Source organism: Phalacrocorax aristotelis, chromosome 4 (genome assembly GCF_949628215.1).
Source record: "Phalacrocorax aristotelis chromosome 4, bGulAri2.1, whole genome shotgun sequence".
NCBI classification, from domain to species: domain Eukaryota; kingdom Metazoa; phylum Chordata; class Aves; order Suliformes; family Phalacrocoracidae; genus Phalacrocorax; species Phalacrocorax aristotelis.
The window spans coordinates 32,539,479-32,565,424 of NC_134279.1; the positions used below are offsets into that span (position 1 = coordinate 32,539,479).

The 25,946-nt window shown below is 37.3% G+C and overlaps 1 protein-coding gene across 5 annotated transcripts in view; it reads right to left on the reverse strand.

Moving 5' to 3' along the window:
* Positions 1 to 25,946, reverse strand: part of CCSER1 (coiled-coil serine rich protein 1) — a 735,398-nt gene that overhangs the window by 83,199 nt on the left and 626,253 nt on the right. Inside the window, exon 10 of one of the 5 annotated variants that reach the window (XM_075090843.1) lies at positions 21,694 to 21,741. The exons of the other annotated variants lie outside the window; for them this stretch is intronic. Coding sequence (XP_074946944.1) covers positions 21,733 to 21,741 — 9 coding nt within the window. The 3' untranslated portion in view covers positions 21,694 to 21,732. The remainder of the gene's footprint in view (positions 1 to 21,693; positions 21,742 to 25,946) is intronic. 5 annotated transcript variants of the gene reach the window in all.

The window sequence follows — 25,946 nt, forward strand, 5'->3', positions numbered from 1 at the left end:
CACCCAAATAACTGATAAATCTGAGACACCCTGTCGGTAAAGTCAAGTGGCTGCGAAACTTTCTAACAGTGCAAATGGAAAGCTGGTATTACACAAGAAGATGCAATATTGCTTTCAGATTTAATTAACCTCTGACCAAACATATTTAAGTAGCAGTTTGGAAATAGGCGGTTTTACTATTTGCTATTTTTTGACGGATCCAGAAACAGTAATATTTCTCATCCTCAGCTAGCTTTCAGCGTGCATAGTTCTGGTATTTTGATTTGTTTTGAATTTATCTGCTACAGGCCTAATCTTAACATTTCACCAGCATCCTACTGCTAGGTCTTCTGAAGGACCATCTGCAGTATCATTTGGGAAAAAGAAAAAAATAAAATAAAATGGTACAATCATTTCTGCTTTCAGTTTGTACCTCAGTGAATTAAAATCTTCTGCTTTTCCTTTTAATTTCCATTGCAGTCTGCTTCTATCATACAGACTTCACAAGTTTCCTGCCTGCTGCTTATGAACAAGAGAACGCAGAAGGAAACAGGTGAAATTGTGGTAACCCAGCATCCTAGCTCTGACTGTGGCCAAGACCTAATGCCTTGGGCAGGGTATAAGACCCCAGGGAATCATACAGGCACAGTTCCCAAATAAGGTCTGCCAGCCTCCAGACTTTTTAAAAGAGACCATGTAGAGATGGTCTTTCTACCTTGGCTTTTCTTTGTGATTCTTCAAGAATGTCATATATGAATGAGTTAGTAACTTCTGCTCTTAACAAGAGCAAGAAAGCAAGGCACGGGAATTTCGTCCCCTGCAGACTACATCAAAATGCCACAAATATGCCTCCCCTGAGTACACTGGCCCTGCTTGCTGTTGCTGTCAGAAATGATGGCACCTCCATCAGAGGCAGCAGGAACAAACGCATGCCTCGGGCTCAGTGGCTGCAGCTCGCTGTCAGAGCACAAAAACGACTGTCGGAGGGGGCACGGCAGTCAGGACATACATTTCTATCCACTCCCTTTCCTGTAGCATTACTAACTCTTCCACAGAGGGTGGGTAACAAGTGCTGGCAATCTCTTAAAACTGCAGCATTCACAGCCAAAGGAATAATGGTGAAATTTGGCATCGCAGTAAGGCTATTGCATCGCTGAAGGTGGCTTTGGGCAGAAGCAGCTTTGACCCCTATTCTGGCACAGGCAGATAGATCCAGAAGGACTGAAATTCAGGGGCAATACCCATGGGAGTGGCATTTCTTACATCTCACATGTTAGACCACATGTTGGAAAGACATTTAAGACACATACTGCTTTCTGTTTTCAACAAAAGCTTCATAAAAAACATTTCCAAAACCATTACCTGTATTTCAGCATGGTGCAGCTTCCCTCGTGGGACAAAAGTAATTTCCTTAGTGAGTTATCACCTGTAAATATCCACTTGCTCTTCTCCTATGTCAGGCCCACACACCACCAAAAAGTACAAGAGTTTACAGTCTGAAGTTCTCAAAGAGGAAAACAAGGTTGTGATGAATTCTCCTCTCATTACCTAATAACATATGTATACCTTCATATAAAAGAAATTATCTCTCTTGTTTTGAAATTCGTACAAAATTAATAATGTTTCCAGAGAAGGGAACAATTCAATTGTACTTCTACTTTTAATTAACTACAGCAATTATTTATTATTTTTCTGTATCACAAAGAATGAAAGCTATGTATGAAATGAAAGCCACATTAAATAAAGCTTTAAATTTAATTTTGTGTTATTTCTTCAGCACAAATTTTGTAAACTCATTGATACCATTGTGAAAACAAACAGCTGGCTTTTACAGAAAGATTCTGTAAATGAAGTCATAAAGAAAGAAATGAAAGTCATAAAGAAAATCAAGGGTAAAACAGTCATTCACCAGTGTCTCCACTGAAATACTCTGCCCTCCGGCTTCTAGCCCTCACTGATAAGCCCAGGATTGCTTTTAAGAGGACCAAGCACTTCTTAGACATTTGCCTGCTGCTCAAGAGGATGTTTCAGGACTGTACTGCCTTAAGAAGGTTTGTTACAACTAAGAGAACTGGAGCAGAAACTCCCAGGGAAACAATTCTGCTTTTGCGGAAAGGTGTGAATGACCTACCACCTTGCCACACAGCGCGGTGGCCACCATGTGGCCCCTGCTATATCCCAGGAATCCTTTCAGGATAAACTGAGCTGGAACTAAACTGTGGGAAAAGGTCATGTGAAATTACTTCATGAAGAAGTATCATGCTTTCCTTCTTCCTTTTCTATAATTTCTTTGCACTCTGTAACACTTCAACTAGGTCTTCTCTGCTAGGAAGAAGTTGATCCGCAAGCAATTTGTATTAGATCTTTTTTTGAGCCGGCAGTTAGACCCACAAGAAGAAAGCAGCCTCGTTACTCTTTGCTCTCTAGCACAGGGACTTTACAATTACATCTACTCCTATCTCCAGATTGACATTCTGCTCAATATTTATTAACTTCTGGCTAGCGAGTGCATGTTCCCCTTTTATGTCCTTTATCCCATGTTATTGTTATTCTATATTTCTCTACATGGAACTGGAAATCCATCTATCCAACGGGAAGCCAAGCCTGTCTAAATCACTCCCGTGTTCATTGCTTTCTTTGGCAGTTCCAGCTCAACAGAGGATTTCATTGTGTTTCAAGTTCTTTCTCTTAAGTCTTTAAACACATACCAAACCAAATACCTCTTAATAGCTTCCTATCTGGAACACAATCATTTCACCTCCCTTATATCAATCAGTACCCGCTCACATACTTTCTAGCTGCTAGTTTCTGACATGGCCCTCAGTCGTCTGCCACAATTTCTCACTTTGAACCTTAGTTATTTAAGGCTGAATTCCAAACAATTAAGCAGATAACTTCCCCCACTGTCAACCCAGAGAGAAAATTTTTAACATCTCTCCACAAAGTTTACTGTATAAAATCCTCCAAAATTTCAGCAAAAAAAAAAAAAAAAGAGGAAAAATTACATGCAGCAAATTGTTCACTGCCAGAGACGTCCATCAAAGGGATCACTCTCTAAACTCCAGATGGCAGGTCTCCTACAGGAAGCAGCTGGTCCTTTGGCAGCATGTCCTTGAAAAGTGCCAATGGCTAAGTCCGTCTGTGGTAATTCAGGGCCACCACAGGAATTTTATGCTGAAATTATTTCAGCTGTACAAGCTAAGCCTTTGCTCTTCAGCAGACCAGAGATGGTAGCCAGACCCACTGCTTTATCACGTACCACTCACCACGCCAGAAACGGTCTCTTCTCTGTGAGGGTGCACGTGGGTGTACCATGTGCTTTGAACTGCTTTTAACATAACGACAAAAGTTTGTAGACTTGATTTATTAGTTGGGCCACTGTCTGCAATTTCTTCAAGCAGTGACATATATTACTGCGTGTCTAAAATAGCTAGCGAATCTATGGTACTAAAATATGTAAGAAAAAGAAGATATGGTCATGTTCTACACACAATGGACAATACCCTGAATTCCTTACTTCATATTACCCAGCCCTTAAGCAGAATTCTCACACTTTAGGTTGAACACTACTTGATTTATTACCATTTCTAAACTTAATACATTCCATACCTAATAAGCTACCCCTAAATTGATTTTGTTTTCAAAACTCTCTTATTTCAGATCAGCATATTTGGTGCATAGCTTAGCTTATTTCCTCCTTTCCTTCACTCCCCCAGTCCTCTAGAATCTCCTCAGGACAAGAGAGAGGCAACTTGCTTTCAATCACACTTTTAAAGCCAGAAAAAAAGCAGCTCCTCTCCCTTCTAGATAAACCTCTCCTCAATATTTTCAAGGTGCTGATCAGCAATTCCTCATTACAGTGTTTGTAAGATGACCACCTAACTTCTCCAAACAGCAATTAAACTCAGTGGGTGCTCAGCAGCCTTGTTCTGTGCTAGTGTGCCATACGCTCACCATTCATAGCTTTGATCTTCCTACAGCAGGTATACTGGTCAACAGAGAATATAATCCCCTAAAAATTAGAACACCTTCTAACTTATGTAAGTACATTAATAGCTTAGGAAACAGCCAATGACACACAATGTCAAGATTTCCAGTCAGACTGCAAAGCCCTGCTCAGTGCCACACATCAGTGGCACCAGCTGTAGCCCAATTAAACTCCACAGTGCACAGGTGTTCCCAGAAATGAGTAACAAAAGCAAACTTCCCTTCAGGGTTCTGAAAAAATCAGACTTCTTTAACTTCTTCACTTCTCCAAACATCAAACGGATTGAGGAAATGGGAAGGAGAGGTAGAATGACATACAGAGGAATAACAATAATCTGAATTATAACTTAATTAAATTTAACACGTATTTGTACTAGAAAATACATATGCTCAAGGTTTACCTGTACAAACCAAGACTCATTAAACCATTTAGGACTTGGACGTGAAAGTCCACTTTTGTCCTAGCTCTGTGTTAAAGGAGTTCTAACCTGGGAAAACAGCATGTATCATCCAAAAGACAAAATGTAATATTTCTAAATAATATTCTAAGGCTTTCATTGACATTTAAAAGCTATCTGCAGCAAAGACAAATTGGGGTAAAAAAATCCTCAACTAACTGTCTACAGGTGTTGGCAACATTTCACTGTGTCTATGAATGGAGCGGAATCAATTAACATAAAATATCAAATAGAAAATGTGACCACCTCATTTTAAAAACTTGAAAAAGCTCACAACTGTAATATATCAATGAGCTAATTGAAAGACTAAAACAAGGAAAATAATTCTATGGAGATGTATTAACGAAAAAAACCCGCACATTAAATTCACCTTTGAATAACCTGTTTGATAAAAGAAATCCACTTCATTTTCGTGCTAAGAAATTAATCAAGCTGAAGATTTGGAGAGTTTTATTAATCAGTAAAACATTATCTCATTATACCAACAAACTTGCTCTGACAAAAAGAGCAAATGTATGTTTATTAATTAAACTACTAGAGAGCCAAGATACCACAGTACAGTTGTCAGCATGTAAGATTCACAGATTAACATTCTCTTATTAAAAATAAGAGCACTTACTGAGTAATTGATCTTATTTTCTTAATAGAAGCTCTAAGAGAGGCTGTGGGGCTGTATAGAGAGCACAAACAATAAGAATTTAATTACACTATGAATGACAGCCTTTTCAATTGGAGGCAATATTTACATTTATTGATATGACCAGCCAATATCACAGAATATCACTGGCAGATGGTCAATTGTTTTATAAATTATTCTAATATACTAACTGGCAACACAGCAGATTTTCAGCTCATAAAAAGATATTCATTAGTAATACTGTTAGTACTTACTCACTGAACAGAGAATTTGTAATTTTATATGGTAACAATGGTCCTACAAAATGGATAGGTCAAATAAAGGAGAAGCGGGTTTTCAAAAATTTAAGACACTCGAAATAGTTGAAGTCCATAGCGCAGCTGCATTTGGTAGACCATGGGACAACATTAGCTCCTAAAGTAGTTATTTCAACTGCAGCATGATAATGTGGAATATTTTTATTCCTGCAGCTTCTAGATGGGTAGATATAACCAACTCATTCACAGATGCCATTTTTAATAATGTTTCTTATCTGACATGTTATCACTTGAGAAAGATAAAGAATGTACAAGCACATTGCTCTTTAATTAATTAACATAGGAATAGGAGAAGGGAGTTGGCCCAAAAAGAGATTTTACAAGTCCCTCAGAAGTAGTCTGGGAAAGGTGTGCTTCCGGCTCATAGGTCTGATGTATTCAGCCAAACTCTGGATTGTTTTTACAGGTTTATTTTAAGTTGAAATTTAAACATGAATAAGGTAGGAAAAACAATACCTTGTGAACTAAAGCTGGAAAATGGATCCCTGAGTATCTGGGGCCAGAAACCTGAATCTTATACTGTGCTTTTGCCATGCCAGTGTGTATGACTGTTTACTGCCCCATGCCTACTGCATCAAACCAAAGCACTTCCAAAGAAACAAAAAGAGACATAAAGTTCCACACACCCCCTGAACCATCTTTTCATGTAAATTCTTATTTACTCTGGAGAGAAAGACTCAAAGATGGGATTGAAGCTTTCTGTGCTGAGCTCAGATCACACCCCTCCTTTGTAAAGAGCTGATTCAAATTGCAATACTTACATAAAATAAATTTTTCAAAGCAATAGCCATTCATATTTTTTGTCAAACTGCAGGCAAAAATAATGATCCTTATCTCTCATTCTTAATAGGATTGCAGATGCTACTTGATGACAATTGCACCTGTGAACTACTCTTTTTTTTTTTTTTTTTAATTAGGGTTGCATGGAAATAGAAACCTGAATGTGAAAATCTGCAACATTTGTCTGCCCAGGTCTGGTCTGGAAAAGAGAGTTTTGGGTTTTTTTTGAGTAAAATTTCTGCCTTTCCAGGACTACCGTGCTTTCACTAAGACTCAAATGGTAAATCAATCACAGAGATGAAAGTCAAGAGATGGTCACAGGATGCCACGAAAATTGTTGTAAGTAGTGGCAGTTTTTCTGTTCATGGTTTGGGAAGACTGGCACGCTGCTAAGGAGCAGCATTTTAAGTCTGCTTTCTGAAGCCACTCTGGATTAACAGTTGTGGGACAGCTCTTTTCTAAAAACATGCTTAATATTGGGGAATAACTGGATGAAAAGTTACCAAGAACTGATTTAATTTTATCAACCTCTGAACTCATTACTTTTTTTTCTTCGTACGCCGTAAACCTAATTAATGCACTCTGGACAGTGCTTGGAGATGATGTTTTCAGAGAAGAAAATGCAGGGATTTTGCTTCCCTCTTTGCTAGTTCATCAGATTTTGGTAAGATGGCTGTAATCAGACCTAGACTTGGTAGACCTCAGATTACAAAACTGCAGGTGCAGACGTGCCCTTTGGCATTTTCACTGAAAATATTTTTCAATAACACTAGTGAAAATTCTGGAGAGAATACATTAGAGAATACATTTAGGAAGGTATTTTCCAAAACGTTACAGGCTCTAGAAAAAACACCCCATAAAGAAAAGCTACAGGTAGCCATAAGTATGTCACACTTGTTGTCTGAAAAGTATTATACTTGTGATATGAGTATACAACTTACATAAGAGTTCTGTCATACTTTCACAATATAACTTATGGCAGCAACTGTTTTTTAAACACAAATAGTTTTGTAGTTGCTGGGTTTTTTGGTCTCAATCCCTGAGCAAGAGGCTGAGGGGAGATAGGAAAACATGGCTCAAAACACTTCAGACATGACCCTCCCAGGCATGAGAGATGAAGTGATTAGTACTAGCCTTACTGCACTACAAAAACTTCTCAATAAAAGAGGAAACAGGAGTAAGTTCCACCACTAAATGTAAATCTCGAACAAGGCTGCCTTGACAGACTCTTAGTTCATTCTAGAGATGTACACTAGCATGACAATTTGGTCCTTAATTTCAGAAACAACGTACTTGTTTCTCCTAGTCTCATTCCACTGTTCCGGAGGGCTTTTCTAACAAGGATGGAGATGAAACAGAAATAAAATAAAAATATAAAAATCTTTCTGATTGCAAGTATAACCAGGGGAGAACTCAATATCAGAAAGCCTTGAAAGGCATTAAAATGTTAAATGAGATTCCCCCCCCTTATACAGTGGATAATTCTCTGAATTACAAGTCTCTTTTTACATATAGTCATAAATTCTGATGCTACAATATTGATATAGCCAGAACTGGTTAATTCAAGCCAGTTTTGCTTCTCATTAAGATTTAACAGAGGCTGAAGCATTTATGGTATAATGTCATGCAGACTTTGGGACACACGGAATACACTAAGTGTGAATTAGGCGGGAATACAACAGCAACTGAATTACATTAGAAATAAAGAGAATATTTGATGGGGAGAAAACAATTGTCTCTTGGGCTAGCGGTGAGGGATGGAGACATGGCCAGCCAACTTCCCCAGTTTACATGTGAGTAAGACTTTGGTGGCCCATTCTCATCTGCCACCTTTGCCCACTGGGTGCTACCAGTGTTCATCAGAACACCTCCCTGCATGCCACGCTGCCTCATGGGGCGAATATGAGCTCTCAGGCAGCCCGTTTTGACTGCAGCCATCCATCACGGCTGTGTGATGGGGCTTGGGCTCTAGGCCACACAAACAGACAACATGGTAAATCTAAACGTGCTTTTAAATCTACTGTGAAATAAATGAGAAGTTAAAAGTAACTGCATTAAAAAACACTTTACAAAGTCATCACTTTGCAGAGTGGCAGTACATGCACTGTAGCTTTAGATCAATATAAGATCCAACTTTAATCCAGAGATAACACCAGCATGTAGTAATTGTGACAATAACAAATGTGTTCTTGAGAAGTGTTGAAAAGGAGTGACTGTTTCCAGGCAATTTTAAGTTGTCTGTACTATCAGAGACTGCAGACCAGCCAACAGCAGCAAAATATCTTTTGAGTATGAAGTTCAGTAAGAAAAAATATGCAGAAAAATTCAAGATCTCAGATCTTGTCCCAAGATATTCAGCCAAAGCATTACTATGATGATGACTATTATTTGCTACCATTCACCCTGAGACTAAGTGACAAAACACAAACTTAGGCAAAAAATACGAAGTTTTTCTTTCTTACAGAATCCAAGTGTCCAACACTGAATAAAGATGTTCACAAGAATATTCTTTGTTACAAAATATCTAAGTTGGAAAATCCAAACAATTGCATAGAAAAAACCACCCTCCAACCACATTCCTACATTACATCACTCAAAAAAAAAAAAAACTCTATAAATATAAATCAAATATTAAACACAGTAGATAAGAGAACCTGATAGTCTACATTGTGACCATGCATTATTATCCCAAAGTAGTTGCAAAAGGATGGGAACATCAGGAAGGAGAACATTCTTACTAATGTTGAGTATAGTAAAATGATTATTAAATTCCAGCAGGAAACAGCAAATACTGTCTTTACTATCAGGCAAGTGGAAACTACAGAATGCTTATTTGGAATGAACTTATTGCATTTATTTAAAAACAAAATTAGGCAGAATAACTTTTCTTAGTATTTCTGAGTTCTTGGAAAAGATGCCTCCTTCTGGGTTCCAGCAACAGGAGTCACACGTGCAGTAAGCCTTACACACAGTCTTTTACAATTAGAAAATCTGTGGTCACACCCAGGTTTGCTTGTTATGGCCAGTACAGATCTGTGTTATAAAGCAGATATGTACATTGGGAGTTTCAGGGGTTGCATAAATGAAACGACACAGCTCCAGGAAGACAGAGGCTTTCTCTCCAGCAGAAAAGAAGTCTGCTCCCTGTCTGAAATGACAAAACCAGAATTTCCCTGATCATACATTTATCCTTCAACTATTCTGCTGCCTTTTTGCCAGCAGAGAAGATGAACACATCCTCCCATAACATCCGACTACACCATCCGTCTGACTAATAATTGAAGAACGGATAAATGGTTCCTTTTTTACTGTACATCAGAACCAGAATTCTTAAAAATGTAAAATTTAAAGAATATAACTCATATTGGGCATGCTAAGTCCAATTACATTTGAAGGCATTTCTGGGCCTTACAGCAGAATTAAAATGTAACTGTCCAATCTGTTTGACAAAAGGAGCTTGATAACATATCTCCATCATTTCTGAGCATGTCAGCACTGCACAGCTCTACAGAGGTTGTGAGAACTATCCACTAAAATTTTGCAAACCCTCCTTAAGCAAAAAACTACTCTGCTGCTATGGTTTAACTGTGATAAGGTAAGGAGAATTTTATGGTGACACAGGACTTTTCACTTGCGCTCTTACTTCTGACAAACACAGAGTGTACAAATAGTAAATAAATCACAGGTCTCCATTATTTATTATGCAGCAACCTGGAACTTCCTTCTCTGACATCAACAGAAAAGTAACTGAAATATTTACAAGTGTCCCAGTTTACAAGATTCACTGCAACTGTAGTGTGTAACTACAGCTGCAACTGAGCTCTGCTGGTCTCGCACAGAAGGTGCAAGTCTTGGCTTGAGGAACGGAAGGTTCCCTCAGAGAGAAGCAAGGCACCATCAGAAGAGGGGTGTTCTCCATGAAGGCACTACTGCACAGCTGTTTTGCAATTCCTCTGGTTTTACTGGCTTTCTGCACACCCTCCACCTGGTATTTTGGACATGGAAATAAATCAGAGCAGTTTCACTACCACTGCGATTTGCAATTCTATCAGAATGTAAATGGAAACATGTTTGGAAGCAGAGGTCTAGCCTCATCAAGAAACGTGCAAACATATTTCCCACTGTATGCTAAGCAGTATCTAAGTATGCACGCAGTAAAGGAATTGTCTAAACCTTAGTTGCAACACTTTCCTTATTTGTGCCTAGAACTGTGGCTGTGTGATGGGATAGAAAGTCCCGTGGAGATTCTGAAGCAGCTACAGATCTATATTTGAATAAAATATTCTCCAAAGTTAAGGCATTATTCAAAAATAGGTTTTCTGATTGAGTGATGTCTTGTATCACTTCTTTGACAAGGTGGTACGAGAGATGTTTAAACCAAACCAGGAGGCAGTATCAATTGTTTCTTACTTTTTCATAGACCACAAAACTAACAACCCTCCCCTTCCCAACTGTGTGGGAGAGAGGAGAAAGAGGGAATTCTGCTAAATGGCAAAGACACTCTGATAGTGAAATACAAAGTAAATATAGAAACTTGAAGATAATCCTAAATTACCCCTTCGGGAAATTTTGTATTAATGCTACAGATGTGGCCACAAGGACAACAGTGGAAGGTCCAGTAAATGGCTACAAGATACACTAGTGAAATTAATGAGAAAAATTATGTCATCACTGTTAAAATAGATTGATACTACTTAGATGTAATTAAGTGAAAAATTCGGAGAACACATTCTTCAGATTTATGGGACAGACTCATTAAAAAGTTGTGAACAACACACCAAAGTAGATGACAGAAATTACATTAAAACACTGAAAATACAACGTTTGTGGGTTTTGCGAAAAGAAACTACGACTGGATTAATATTCAGAACATCATGTTCCTTTTATGGCTTCTTTGCTGAGTCATTCAGGCTACTCCTTGTTAGGTTGGAGGACAGATCCTCCATCCAATTATTACTATTATTATTACCACTATTATTATTATTAAAACAAAACTTGCTTTAACAGTTTATCCAATGGTATCAAAAGAGGCAATCTCTCAGATCTGAATAAAAGAAAGACACATGTTTGTAGCTGATGAGCAATGAAGTAGGTCTGAAAAAAGATTAGCAAGCACTAAAATCCCAGCCTTGCCTGTAGGAGGTTGTTGGTATAAGAAATCTCACAAAGCAAAGCAGATGATGTTACAGGACTTCTGCTGAATCAGACAGGGGGACTAGGCCTCTTTCAATATTGAATGTGGTTAGACCAGAGATGGTTAAAAAGGGAAGGACTAAATTGAAGTTGGAAGTTTTTCCATATCCAACTAAATGAAAATGACAAAACACTACTGACAAAATGTCTTCCAGAAAGAGTGTGACTTATTTTTTAAAAAGCAGAGATTATATAAATGTATAATGAGATGTCATTTATTCTGCTTCAGCTTTTGTAGAAGACGCTTATTCTTTTACCTTTATTATACACATCTAACAAAATGACTGCCATAAGCTTAGTGCTACCTGCAAGCCCCATTCTTAAGCCTCCCCTTTTGGTCCCTGGACAGATTGGCTGTAGGCCTGCCAGTGTTCTTGACAACCATGATGACTCCCAGATCACCTTGTAATGCAAATTTGGTAAACACCTGATACACGTCCAAGACCATATTTTAGGTGGAATGCACAACACAGAAGAAAAGGGAGTTTTAATGTCTTTACACTGGGTTTATACCAGTTAATGTCAGGCCATGCCTGAACCCACATAAGGCTCCCCAGGTAAAATTAACCTGTCAAGATTATTTGAGTCAAGCAGTGAGTTTATACTGGATTAGCACTTTACTTGGTATAACTGTGACATTTCTGATTTGTATACTTAGAAATCCACACACCCTGCTACAGGTCTTCTATCTAGAAGTCCACAGATCCACATCTGCTTGGGCAGGGACATTTAGCTCCAGGCATCAGCCACTTTACAAAAGCAATTTTCCTTCACTGGTCACTACTGCCCCCAAATCACTCAATTTTCTGTCTTCCAGAGACAAGGAACTGCAAATGAAGAATGAGTCACCGTTCAGTTCCCCCCAAAGGATTTAGTGTGAGGGGACATGTAGAGGCACTAATAGACTGTGAAAGAGGTGTGGGCTAAACTAATGGAGTAGTATCGATCCACTAGTGCCAGAGAGATTATCATGCAAGTTTACTTGCCTAGCTGCAAAGTCCTTAGAATATGGAAGATTTCAGATGGAGTGAGTGAATTGGGAAAAACTTCAACCCTCCAGCTGACTCTCAGTGGTGCATTTAGCAACCCTGTTGTTGCAGTAATACTTAACACACACCTCACATAGCCTGATTTATCTTCGGAGCTTCACAAATATTAGCTAATTAATCTTTCACCATTGTAGTTTCACTCCACAGCACATCTTAATTTTTCTTTATAATTGAAGCTAAAGATTTTAACTGACACAGAACTATGTACTATTTCTAAGGAGAAAGCTCCATGACCTCATCCTACTTAATTTGTATCATACCACAGTGAAAAACTTTTTAAAAATGGATATAGGAAATATGCATATTCATAAAATGAACTACAATCACTTTTCTGATTACTATTTCAAATAAAATGCATGTTGACAGTCACAACAGTCAGTAATCCTGTTTTACTGGAAGTTTAATGAGGGATTTGTGGTTGAAGTTGGTATTTTGCATTGCAGCCAGTTGAAGTGCTTAAAATGTCAAGCACTGACTGATTGCTGTCTAATTACAGACCCATAAACAACTTTATATGGCTACAGAATTACTCCCCCAGGTCTTCACAGTGTTGCCATCAAGACTAATTTCAAGAGAGGAGCTTAACTTGTGCACTGTATTTGACATAAAATTATCTTATTGAACATTTTAGCATTAGTGCTGGTTAAAATCTGGATGAAGCTTTCCCAGCTATCTTTGCAACAAAAGTTTTGTCTCTTGCCTCTAAAAATTGTTTACTAATTTATTTTTATTTCTAGTCCTTACTTGCTATTGAAGCTGAAAATTGCATCAAGAGACATAGTGGTTTTGTGAACATGTAAATGTTAGCTCAAGACAAGAAAGAAATCATCAATTCACTGAACTCAGTTGCGAAGGGGTAGAAAGGTTAGTGCGTATGCTCAGTGTGTCACTCAAAGAATCCAAAAAAATAACATATATTGTAAAATTATTTATGAATTTATTTATCCCTGTAAGGGTGCGAAACCCTTTTGAGCATTCTTGAAATCAAACACAACCTCTATCTCTTTTACAGTACATCAAACGGGTAAGGCAAAGTTTGAACTGTGTAAAACTATGACTCTTCTCTCTAGGTGATTCAAAAGGGGAAAGGAATAAGTAGGAAGAGCCAAGAGTAAGAGAAAGGCATGAGGAGCTTTTCTTTTCCTGAGGAGAGGGAAAAAGGTAGATGTTTGTTTCCAATGGCTTGAGTTTGGAACTATCTTATGAAATCTCTGCTTATGGCTTTAGATTATCTCACCTCCTGAAATACCTAAATGACAACACAGACAAGCACAAGTTCATATGGACAGGCCTTAATAGGGGATTAGTGTGCTATCAAGCTCTGCAAACCTAAATTGCTCCCAAGAACACAAAGAGGAGATTTTAGTAATAAAATATTTTCTTATTACTCACACATAATGTTACTTACTAATGTTTTACTGTTGTTCTTAAATTGGAACATGAATTTAAGTGAAAAATGACACACTGTAGTGCATCAGTCTTTAAGGACACTTCTTCCCATTTTACATACTATAGACTGTTTCACTGTTTATTAAGACATCTGTTATTTATTTCTTAATGCCTTATTAAACAGCCCATCTTATTATCTAACTATATCACACACATTTTAACACCAAAACCCTGTAAGGTCAATTAAAGATTTTGTTAAAACAATCAAGAGTAAAGTTTATGTTTTCCTTGGTGTATACTTTAAAAGCCAGCCTCAGGTTTGATTGTTTTGTGTTTTATGCAAACAAGCCATTAAGCTCCCAAGGAAAATTTCTTACTTCCCAACATGCTTTCAACTCATGTTTCTAATCTGAAAGTGTAAACCTAATTTGAGAAGTGTACGGCTTCAGTACCACTGCTGTGTATAATGCATTTCCTTCATATTGGAAGTGATTCTTTCTCATTTTTCTAATAAATAGCCTACTATATTTATTGCATATTACATTTTTTTGTTTGTATCTCAGCATATTTTGCTTCACATTAAAATAACAACATTTTCACTGCCCTTTTAAGAGCTCAGTACATTTTCTAAGGACCTTGGTTGACTGGACAGCTTAAAAAATGGTAAATATTTGAAACAAATAGCCATTCCCATTGCATTCTGTAATGCTAAGTGTCCTGGAAATCTACAGCTTTCACTGGAGTTTTGCACTGTTCAGTAAATCTTTAAAATTATCCCATTATGTTTGCTGCTTTTTCCTGCTCCCCCAAAAGTCTGCATTACAACTCTGATAAAAAACCCACAACTGGTCTTGATGACTAAGCCCACTAAAACAGGTTTGCATGGAGTGCCTGCAGTGCTGTCACAACACTCCTATTCGGTCTTATTCAATGTGGTTTAATCCTGGCAGATTGGCTGAAATCTCATTTAGACCTAAATCATGTACCTCTGTGGTCTTTCGCACAATCTTATGCTAAGTTTGTATATACATATTAAAGGAATCCTTTTTCCCCCCTCTGAAGATGTAAATTCACATTGATTTTGTGACTGACAAGTTTCTCATCTGTCTGTCCCTTGACTGCTGACTCCTGTTTTCAGGAGTGTCAAAATCTCTCTCTACCTGAGTTGCGCTGTTATAATTTACGGCACAGCTGCTTTGTAAACCAAAACCCTGATTTGCTATTGCTTAAAAATAAACTTGGAATTTATTTAAAAATGAACCCATTCAGTCTGCGCTGTTTCTGTATATATGAAAAATGATCCCATAAAGCGCTGTATAGGCATGTTTGACAGTGGGACATCATCTATTTTATATCAAAATCAATAAGCTTCTCACTACCATTTTCTACTATGGCCAATAATAAAAGCATGACTCTATCATTTACCCCTATTTACATCTTCTTTTGGAAGGTTACATACAGATATACAGACAGATAACATTTCATATTTAAAGTTTCCTCCATTGGTCAAAGAACAGAGAGAAGCATTACTGCCCATAGTACGATATCCTACTGAAGGGCTTTTAAACCTAATTTGTAGAATTATTTAAATGCCATAGTTCTCCTTTTCCTAAAAGCAGAAATGTGAACTTACTGGTTTTGTTCATCCTACACTGGAAATATAAAAAAACCAACCTGAAAGCATAACATTACCATGGATGATACTATTGTCACAGGTTCAGGTTACATTCTGAGTTTTACTCTTTTATTTGAATGTTTAATTCACCCTGACTATGATTACTGGGCCTTCAACATTTGGAACCAAATATGCACTTGTGACCTCAAGTTCTTTCTTTCTGTCCTCTAGTGCCTCATCTTCTTCACAACTTTTGCATTTTTTTCCTTCCTACTTACAGAGATTTTCTTGACAGTAGCTAATAAATCATTGCACCCCCAACATGCTGCTGAAGTTTCCATAAAACTGGAGCTTCCTAAATTGGTATATAAATACACATATCATCTTTATGCTCTGCATAGCTGCTTTTGAAATTGAAAGAAACAGCGTGGTAAAATCCTCTGAAGAGTACTGCAGTGACCCCACCCCTTCTCCCAAATACTGCCATTGTAACTCCCCAGCACTGATTTTCTGCTGAGTTCTGCACCACAGTATGATGCAAGAAGTTTTGCTGCAAAAACTGTTCTTCCATCCTAAGTGCTACTGAAGTGGATTTTACACATGAATATGCTTTTAGATTCCTCTCAGAAGTCTTTACACTCCCATTCTTCTCTGCCTGTTTTGCCTCCTGTAACCCTTTTTGCACCTGACTGCAAGCTAGACTCTAAAAAAGATTTAGATGAGTCAATGATGGACAAGGTGGCAACTTACTTCCAAATGCCCAGCCCTGGAGAAAACCCATAACCCTTAATTAGGCATCTGGATTCCTTATTTAATTCTTAAGAGTGCTTCATAAACTGCCTGCTGAAAGGGGAGGTAATTCCCTCTGACGCTAGAGCTGCAAATAAGGACTGCAACGTTTGCACACTTCAGAGCACGGCATCCTCCCTGGAAAGGGAGAAACCCCCATCAGCTCTTGGAGAGACAGGCAGAAGCCTCTCACTCTTGGTGCAAAACAGGAGGAGAAGGGAAAAGTAGAAACCTAGGAGGTAATTTTTCAAACAATATTGTTTTTATGCCCTCCTCAGCTGCATGACCAAAGTCGCTTATCTCCAAGCTCCTCTCAAGAGGCCCTGGTACCGGCAGAGGGTCAGTGAGAGCAGAGCACTCACTGCTCACCCCAGTGATGCTGCACCACTGAAAAAGGGGGAGATTTATGGATTCGGAAAGAATACAAGTAATACAGAGCATAATTTAGGACCTTTGAGGTGAGGGAACTCAGTAGACTTTAGTCCATAACTGGCATTACAAAGACCAGCAACTGAAGTAGAAGAACTGGAAAGGGGAAGAGACTAAAAGTTTGAATAACAGTATGGGTGTTGAGATCTTGATTCTACCTAAAATCATCCTTGAAATACCTATAGCCACGATTTAATGACAACTTCTGTTTTGCTCCTCAGGCTTACAATTTCTTTACGTCCTAGGCAAGTCAGCCGGATTACCAGTTACAATATCTTCTCCATCACGGTTACTCTCTGGTATATTCCTCAGTTAATTTCTGCATTTTTTCCTAATTACTGACAAATATATTTGACTACATTTAACTGTTACATGTCTCATTGATTTCTCACCAACTTGTTTATTTGAAGCAAGTGCTATACCTCTGAGCAGACATATGTCTCCCTTTTATTATTACTATATTTGGGTTTTTTTCTGCTTTATGGTTGGACTCAATGACCTTCAGGGTCTCTTCCAACCTAAATGACCCTATGATAAATGTACATTAAAATACTTGAGGAAAACAAGAAGGCTTGGTTAGACAAGCTAGTAGAAGCACATGTTTTCCTGGGTGAAATATCTGAAACAAAAAATAAATAAATGTTGTTTAAGAAATGAAACAAAAGAAACCAAAATAAGACAGAATTGATACTCTGGAAATTTCTAAATGCAGGCAATTTCAGAGGCCCATCAGCACTCTGAATATTGCGAGTGGTGAGCGTGGGAGAAAGTAGTCCACTTTCCCAGAATAAAGTTTTATTCATATTGATCCTGTCTAAACTTACTCATCCCCTTCTTTAGGAAATGACCTGAAATTACAAGCCACAGACACCCATAGCACTATTCCTATCTTGAAATGTAAATTACTACTGAAAGCCAGAATGTCCCGCTAAGAAGCAGGAGACCTGGTGACTTGGACATAAGTAGTCCTTGCCCATACTTTAAGACACCCTCTGGTGTCACGCATGTGGATCTGTTCTTCTCCAGTGGAAAAAAAACCTCAATGGTTAATAAGCAGTATGAATAAATAACTTCTGTAGGAGAGACGCATTTTAGAAGTAGTAATTGGCAGGCTGTCTAGCTTTGATTTGCAGTTATATTGCATGACAGACATATGGCTGGAAAGAAGAAAACATTCACTGCCTCAGCCTACTGTAGTATCTTAAATAGCTTAGATGAGTGGAAATGGAAGTAAAGTGATTATTCCAATTATCAAAGGCTCTCAGGAATACACTGAGCCATGAGAAATTTACCCTCATTTAATAAACTGCTTGAAATTAGAACTGTAAAAAACAGCAAGGGAGTCAAAAGCTGTATGAAGTTGAGCTGACCTAACTGCAGCAGCGCAGGGCAGCAGCATGTACTGAGCAAACAGGGACACGTTCCTCTTCCCAGTCTGTGCTGAGAAGCACCAATTAAGATCTCTAAAGGACTCTGACTAGAGCTGAAAACAACAAGAATAACATTTAAATCGACTTTGAATATAATTTATCTACTGTTTAGATTTACTGAAACATGCTGCCCTTTGCTTCTATCCTCTGGCATTTGTCCATAACAGTGGTGTGCCAAAAGCGAATTGTTTCATTAAAATCTGAAACAAAAGGGACTGATGCTCTGAGTTACAAAAATTACTCTTTTAAAAAGATACTACTTGTTAATGGAGAACATCTGATCACTATGATTCAGTGTCTGCACTTAATTCCATTAAGTGTTCATACTCCCAGTGCATTTCAAATTCACCCACAAGCATGTTCTCACAGAAACTCGAGTAGTATTTGCCTTATAAAATAAAATTACAGATAGAATTGATTTACTGGTCTTCCACAAAATTATAACTGTATAGAATTTCAGCTGCTTCATGAGTGGAACTACAGAGATCTCCTTTAGCTTCAGTCTTTGGAGGTTTGGTTTTTCATCAGAATTTAATATGTTCTGCATAAATCCAAAACAGCCTCATAAGAAAATCCTCTGGAAGATTTTTAATGATCTGAGTGAAAAAATACTTTGAAATCTCACAATTTCAACACCGAATAACATCTGTATATAACCTGAAATATCAATGAATTACTGTTTAATGAAAAAGTAAAATATTATTATATAATTATATCGCATTCCATTCTCATGAACAAATATGTTTGTTGCATGTCTTAGAAACTAAATAAAAGCAGCACTGATACACATATAAAGTATTTAACTGCCAATAGCCATATCTATACAATCTCAGTGAGGTAGCTCAAATCGCCAAGAGGTGACCAAAGAAAAAGGCTTTATAAGTGAAAATACACAGAACAGAAAGTTCAGTAGCATAGGCCAGATACAAATAATACCCCTTACTTAGCCTCATTAAGTACTGATTACATCTAAAAAGTGCTAGCCTGCCTATTCTATGCAATCATTTAATGGATATTTGTGATAACTAATATAATAGTAACTAATATAATCAGAGAAGGCTTAGATTAGCAGGACTGGAATTTAAATAACAGTAGCTAAACACAACTTTTCTTTTTCTCAACTCACTGCAAATTCATGATCAGTACAATATAATAACACTTTTGGGTGATTTGCCCTACTCTCTTACTAGCAACATATAATGCAGAAAACTGGCAGAATTGTTTTGTAGATTTTATTAGCACTGTTGCAAGCAGTGCTACAGGATGAGGCTTTGCTCTTTGTTTTCAGATTGCTCCCAGAAGCAAAATACAGACCTGCATATTTCATTCAGATCCTGTTCTCCTCCTCTTTTATCATATATGTTCACTTTCCAAATGATTTTCAGTGCTTACAATTTACTGAACTTTGACCAACAGACTAAAGGTTATGCTAAAAAAAAAATCAAATAGCTGCTGGAATTATATGGTCCTCATAAATCAAAAAAGGAGCTGCTTGAACTTCAGGAGTGATCTTGAGATTGCAAAACCCTAATAAACGTCAAACGTGTAGATTTGCAAACAGATTTAAATCTTTTAAGTACAACAGGTATACTGTGCGCTTTTGTGACCTAAATACTGTTTATAATGTGGAATTGTCTCTACTAATTTGAACCCAAGAATGCTGCATAATCAGAGAGCCTACCAGTGGGATTAGACTCACAGTCCTACAACTATTCATCCATCCATTGCATATATCTCTAGTTATCTCAGTGTTTCCAGTTTCTCCTTCTCTTGGAAGCTCACTGTTCAAAACAAATCAATTTTTAATTATTTTAAATAAAATTAGATTTGTTTTTTTGCAAAAAGTGATTCTATAGCAGGTACCATAACAAAGTTATTACCCTACGTGATTACCATAACTGAACCACGATCCTTATCCATTGGCTTAATTGAGGCAATTAATAGCTAATTTTATACCCCACATCTTTTACCTTACTAATAAGTAGGGAAAATCCATTAAGTTAATGTAATTATACAGGTTGGAACATAACAAGGAAGCAATGATAGTTCATTTTGGTTTGACCTCACAATAATGTACCTTGCAGTTTGCATGTTATAAAGCTGCAGCTTGCAGCTATTGAGGACCATGCCTAATTAATGGCAATATACATCCTGAATACCTCTACGTAAGCACGTGAATGAGGTACTGAGATGAATCTTAGCACCTCTAAATGTTGTTATCACTCAATACAAGAAAAAGTTGCGCACATAAATCCAGCTATTTCAGGGTATTACTTTTAATATAAGTACTTGCCACTTCCCTTTTTTGACTTCCTAATATTTATTTCCATTTTACAGTCTGAAGTTGAGGGGACAGACCAAAGAGCTCCTACTATCCTAGCAAAAGAGGAACTTACACAGCAAGTTAATTATGTTTACATGGGAAAATGATTATCCTGTTAAAGTTGTTGCAGAGACACTGGAGATAAGAATGGAAAAGCTGAGAAATGACTGAAGAGCCTAGAAATGGTCACACTTAAATTTTCAAGAATTTTTTTCTCATTCAGAAACTTATACCTCTAGGTACCCTGCAGCTTAGAGAGTCATAAGGACTGTAAGTTGTTCCAAAACAAACACTAAATAGAGAGGACTAGGATTTGAAATGGTGTATGAGAAGTGTCACCATCAGAAGCAACTGGGTTATATTCATTTTCACCAGCTCTGGATTTAGTGACTTGCATTTAGAAAGAACTCTTCTTTCTTGTAAGAAGAATGCTTAGAAACACATCATTCATATTTAACATGTCTATGTATGATAAATGTGCATAAACTCATGAACTCACATTCATTAATTACATTAATTTCTATTCCTGAGAAACAGGTTGTAAGACATGGGTTTCCACTATTACCAACAACAGTTTACTTGCAACAGCTCTTTAATGAAATTTTCTTCTGCCAAAGTGCAAAAGTAATCAAGCTACAAGCCAGTGCTGTTCAGAAACATCATTAGAAAGTTATTAAAATTTGCATGTAAATGAGCATCTTCAGGATCTTGCTACTTTCTCAGGGAAAAAAAATCTGCTAGCCATATTGCAATCTTCACATAACGTGTTTCTGAAAGCCACATAAACACAGATAAATGACAGTTTGGATACATAGAACTAGAACAATAAGGAATGACAAAAATACTAATATATTAATCAGTGTTTACCATTACAGAGGTGAAAACCACAGCTGAGGACCAAGAATTTATTATAAACTATTCACAGTCACAATAAAAACTAACTGAACAATGCAGCTCAGGGATTTTTCAAAAATGAAACTTCATAGCAGACGTTAATCCCCTAAAAAGATTACAAGGTCCAGACCATGACTTATGGACAATGAAAAACCTGTGTAGTTCACTTTCTAGCCCTTAAGAAAGACAGTACCTCTTTGCTTCAGAGCATTAGATTAAATTCTTAAAAAAAAAGAAATTAATTTTAAAAATCACCTTCCTGCAGAGATGTTAGTTCATACCCAGTGTGAAAGGAAGAGAGGAAGAAAATAGGTTAATGTAAAAGAAATTTGCTATGACAATGCACAACACTGAAAAGGTTTGAAAAAACACACACACACACACACACACACACACGTATTTCCAGAGACATGTGACACCATACCTGGTGACCTGGGGAGTTGCCTTCACACGGTGGTAACGATTACACAGACTGTAATCAAGAATGCAATACGTGACAATGGATGGATGGAAGGAAAAAGAAAGGAAAAAAAAAAAGAGAGATGAATGAGTGATATTTAAGCACATAGTACAAAGATGAACAACTAGAAAACTTCATGGACATACTGAAGAATTAAATGCCCCTTCCAACTCACTTCTGAAACCGCTAAACTAAAGTGATCATCATCTTCACAGACCTCACTCTGACATTCGGTTACCTTCTGCTTGTAACTGCAGTAAAGAAAGACTGGTCTTCTGTGAATAAAACATTTCATTTGATGATACCTTCCATTATTAGAGCATTACAGACTGTGGAAACAAGTCCCACCACTGTCACCAGAGTGCAATTGGGTTTCTGTTGTTGAATATCCTGACCTTACATATTACACTGGGTTATGAACACATGGAGCGACATGTTTAACATTTTTGCAATCACTGGAGAAAAATCTTGGTTAAATCAACACAGGAAGAGCCAGTTAAAATTTAGCTTAAATTTCCAAAGAAGGATAGATGTTATATATATAAAAATATAAATATTATAAAAATATCTATAAAACACCTCCACTAAAATTTCACCCCCTGACTATATCTTCTGTTTTATGGTATCTGTCCCACTACTTTGCAAGGAAGAAACAAATGGAGAGGTAGGAGAAGCACAGATCATACCAAGCTCAGACTCTCTGGTTCAGTGTGGTACCCAAGGAGAGCTAAACAAGAGCGGTGTGACCCATCTGCTTCCAGGCGTTACTTGGCCTTATGTGAATTTGGTTCCCTGTAACGTAACCTCTTAGGAGGTTCCTATTGTTTCTTTCCTGTTCTTCCTTCGGTGATGTGCTTAGACACCCTACTGCTGAAAAGGCAATAGTGTAAGTGAAGGGAAGAGATCTGCTGTGGTTCAGGGGAGCAGGGAGGGGAGGCAGTGAAGGGAGGTGACCTCGTTAACTGCTGTCGGCAAAAAAGCAAAGGCAACATTAAGCAGTAGCAAGACTGTTCACAACTCTCATATTCAGCCTTTCAAGTGATACACAGCCAGAAAAATAAAACTGCAGATAACCTCAGACTACAGTAAACAACAAATTTTAACCTGTAATTTTTATATAGTGTTTAAATTACCTCTGTTATACTAAAATTGGATTTACAAATTTTCTGACATCTTGGTCCACTTAAGCAGACTCAATTGCCAAGATGTAATCACTGCTGAAAGCCATTCATAGAAAGACATATAAAAGAAATTACACTGTAAGGACCTGCTGTTGTTATTTATTGTATTCCTTTCTTCCTTCCTCCCTCCCTTCCTTCCTTCCTCCCTTCCCTCCTTCCCTCCCTCCCTCCTTCCTTTGTCTTGGTAAATAGCCAGATTACTGCCTTGTCAGGGAGGAAAGGTTTCCATATTTAACTGCAGTGCCCCTTCTTATGCGTAGACCGTGCTCAATATGAATGAAGCTGAGGGACTGCATTTCTGGATTCACAATTAGAAACACAGCTATAGGGACTGGGCTCCTATTGTGTTTGAGGTTTTTTAGATAGAATACAGGTTCATGAGAAATTAAAGACGTTAATTTTACCTGGATGGCTGAATCTGAATCTTTTGAATAATCTTCTCCCATTCTGACCATATCAATTTCTCAGAGAGGAAAATACTAGACTAAATAGAATAAAAAATTGCTTGTACATGTGCAAAAAAATGAAAATTTGTTTATTTGGTACTCCTTTGTTTACCAATACTATATGTATGTCCTCTGTTAATATAACATTATTTATGTGTATACTAAATACAGTGTATTGTATATTTTGTGTGTATATATTGTATATTTTGTGCATACACAGATAATGTTCATTTTCTGAACACTACCTAAATATTACACTTTGGAAATAAATGTAAAACTTATGACATGTGTCATTATAAACAATTACACAACTCTATTTACTAAGAGCTGAGTTTGTATCTACTGTAAGCATTTCTGATATTTTTTTTTTTAAGGAAACTACAATTTAAGTGCTATGTAGGGGTTTTGGTACACATATTTTACTAGTCTAATTTGAAAAGCATAACAAATGAATTAAACTGAGAAGCCAAATACAACTAAAGCCACCATATAAAGATGAAAAATAGCATCCATTTTTCCTGTTATTCAGCTGATTTATCTGAAAAATCATTAATACTATTTTCAAATTAATTTAAATTACTTCTAAATCAGCAATAATTAGATCATAGACTGAAATCCCATGTTTCAAAATGAAATTGCTATATATTGTGCAGCCAACTGATGGTCAAAGAAGTGAAATGTTGGAATCACTGCAAGTTGATTCTTTCATGCTACTGTTCTTAGTGCACCATCACAGCTTTCAATTACCAAGAAAATATATCTAAAATAAAACACAGAACTAAAACCTAGATTCACACAAAAAGTTATGTTCTAAAGTCACATATAAATCAAAGAAGTGAAAGCCATTGTAATAACGTATGAAGTTCAAGGCACCAGGATGAAACAGCAGTTGAATCTACTGATGCAGGCAGCAAAGTTACTGTTATCCCACCTCTTCCTAGTGTTTTCATTAAAATTGGGAAATTTGGCAGTAGCTTCAAATAGAGATTCTGCTAAAATTTTGATGATAGGTCAGTAAAGCTATGGTTAACTGATAAAAGTTAAATGCCCTCTACTACTAATTGGTTACCACTAAGGACGAAAGGAAAAGCCTAAACAAATGGTATTTAATCAAGTTGCCTATAACTGAAACTAAAAATTCTGCCCAAAAAGTCTGCTGAGGACTGATAACAGGGGTGATCCCATGGCACGAATAAAAATAATCCTAAATGCAAAGCAACACCAGAATCAAGATTCAAATTCAGCAAACTGCTGAGTGCAGGTGGTCCCACTGAAGGCACCCAAAGCTGTCACAGTTCATTTGGCTACTTGTATAGTTGGGCTTCGTTCTGGACTGACAATCCAACAGGCCAACGCACCGTCATTCAAATACACATCACATTCCTAGGCTTTGGTTTCCACCTTTCATTTTATTATAATTTCAACATAAAGATGAGGCCAGGGAATAATTTAGAGAAGTCGCCATTAATCCCCCTGCTCCTCCATCCTTTGCATGGGGAGCTATCTCATATTCCCACATGGATATATCAATACTCTAGAGGGACTGGCACATCTTTTTGTCTGCTGTTGAGATTAATTCATAGAGAATATGTGCCCCTTAATTGCTGGTTTTGGTACTTTGGAAGAAGGCTTAGAAGGCATTTCTCCCTCTTTCCCCACAGTCCTACAGTCTTGGGAGAAACTTATTCACTGCTGATGTGGGCATAGTTAGCAGCTGTACGATTTAAAAGGCAAACACTGACATGAAATGGTACAAAACCCTAAGGAGAAAAAAAGTATATAAAAAAGCAGAGGATCAGGGGTGAGCCACTCAGGAGGAAGATTACCTGCTCCAGGGAGCAACTGAGGGGGACTTTTCCCCACCTGACTGGCCAAAGGGACTGAAACCAGTATAAGTCTGATTCCTCTGAGGGCCTTTTTGTGTGACACCCTTTCAGCTCTGTTAGTCAGCAATGCTCTGTGTTCAGTGCATCAAGTGGCAATTTATTTCCTTAATTTCTGCTGGGTAAACTCTGTTCTTCCACATGTCGCTGCCCATTCCCTTGCATTGATTCCTGCCTGTTTGCCTATGAATTAATTCAGAGTCCTTGTCACTACTGTAAACTACTCTTCCCAGAAGAAATCATAAAATGAGGTTGTCTTAAAAAGATATGCCTTGTTTCCTGTTTTAGAAAGACAATTTGTTCTTTTCCTTGTTTTTTTTTCTTGCAATTTCCTTCTTGAATATCATCAGTACTACATTTCCTGATATGTCTTAATTTGAATAGTTCACAGTTGTCTTGGCTATGTCTCTTTATTGGGGAAGAAAAATGTTTTTGTCTGGAAACATCCAACAACCACTCGGAAACCTTCCATGAGAGTTGTTGCGAAATGAATGTTTATAAATACTTCCTTGATATAAATAGATTTCCTGACACTTTATAACAAACCTCCAAATTAAAGATATAGCCCTAATTAAATATCTAACATTTGGTAAAACAATTCATATTATCTTTCCAATGGAGCATGTATAATAAGTCTTTTGGTATGAAAGAGAATAGTTACAATTAATTATTCCTGTGACAGTTAACCAGTGTGCAAGTACTGTGCA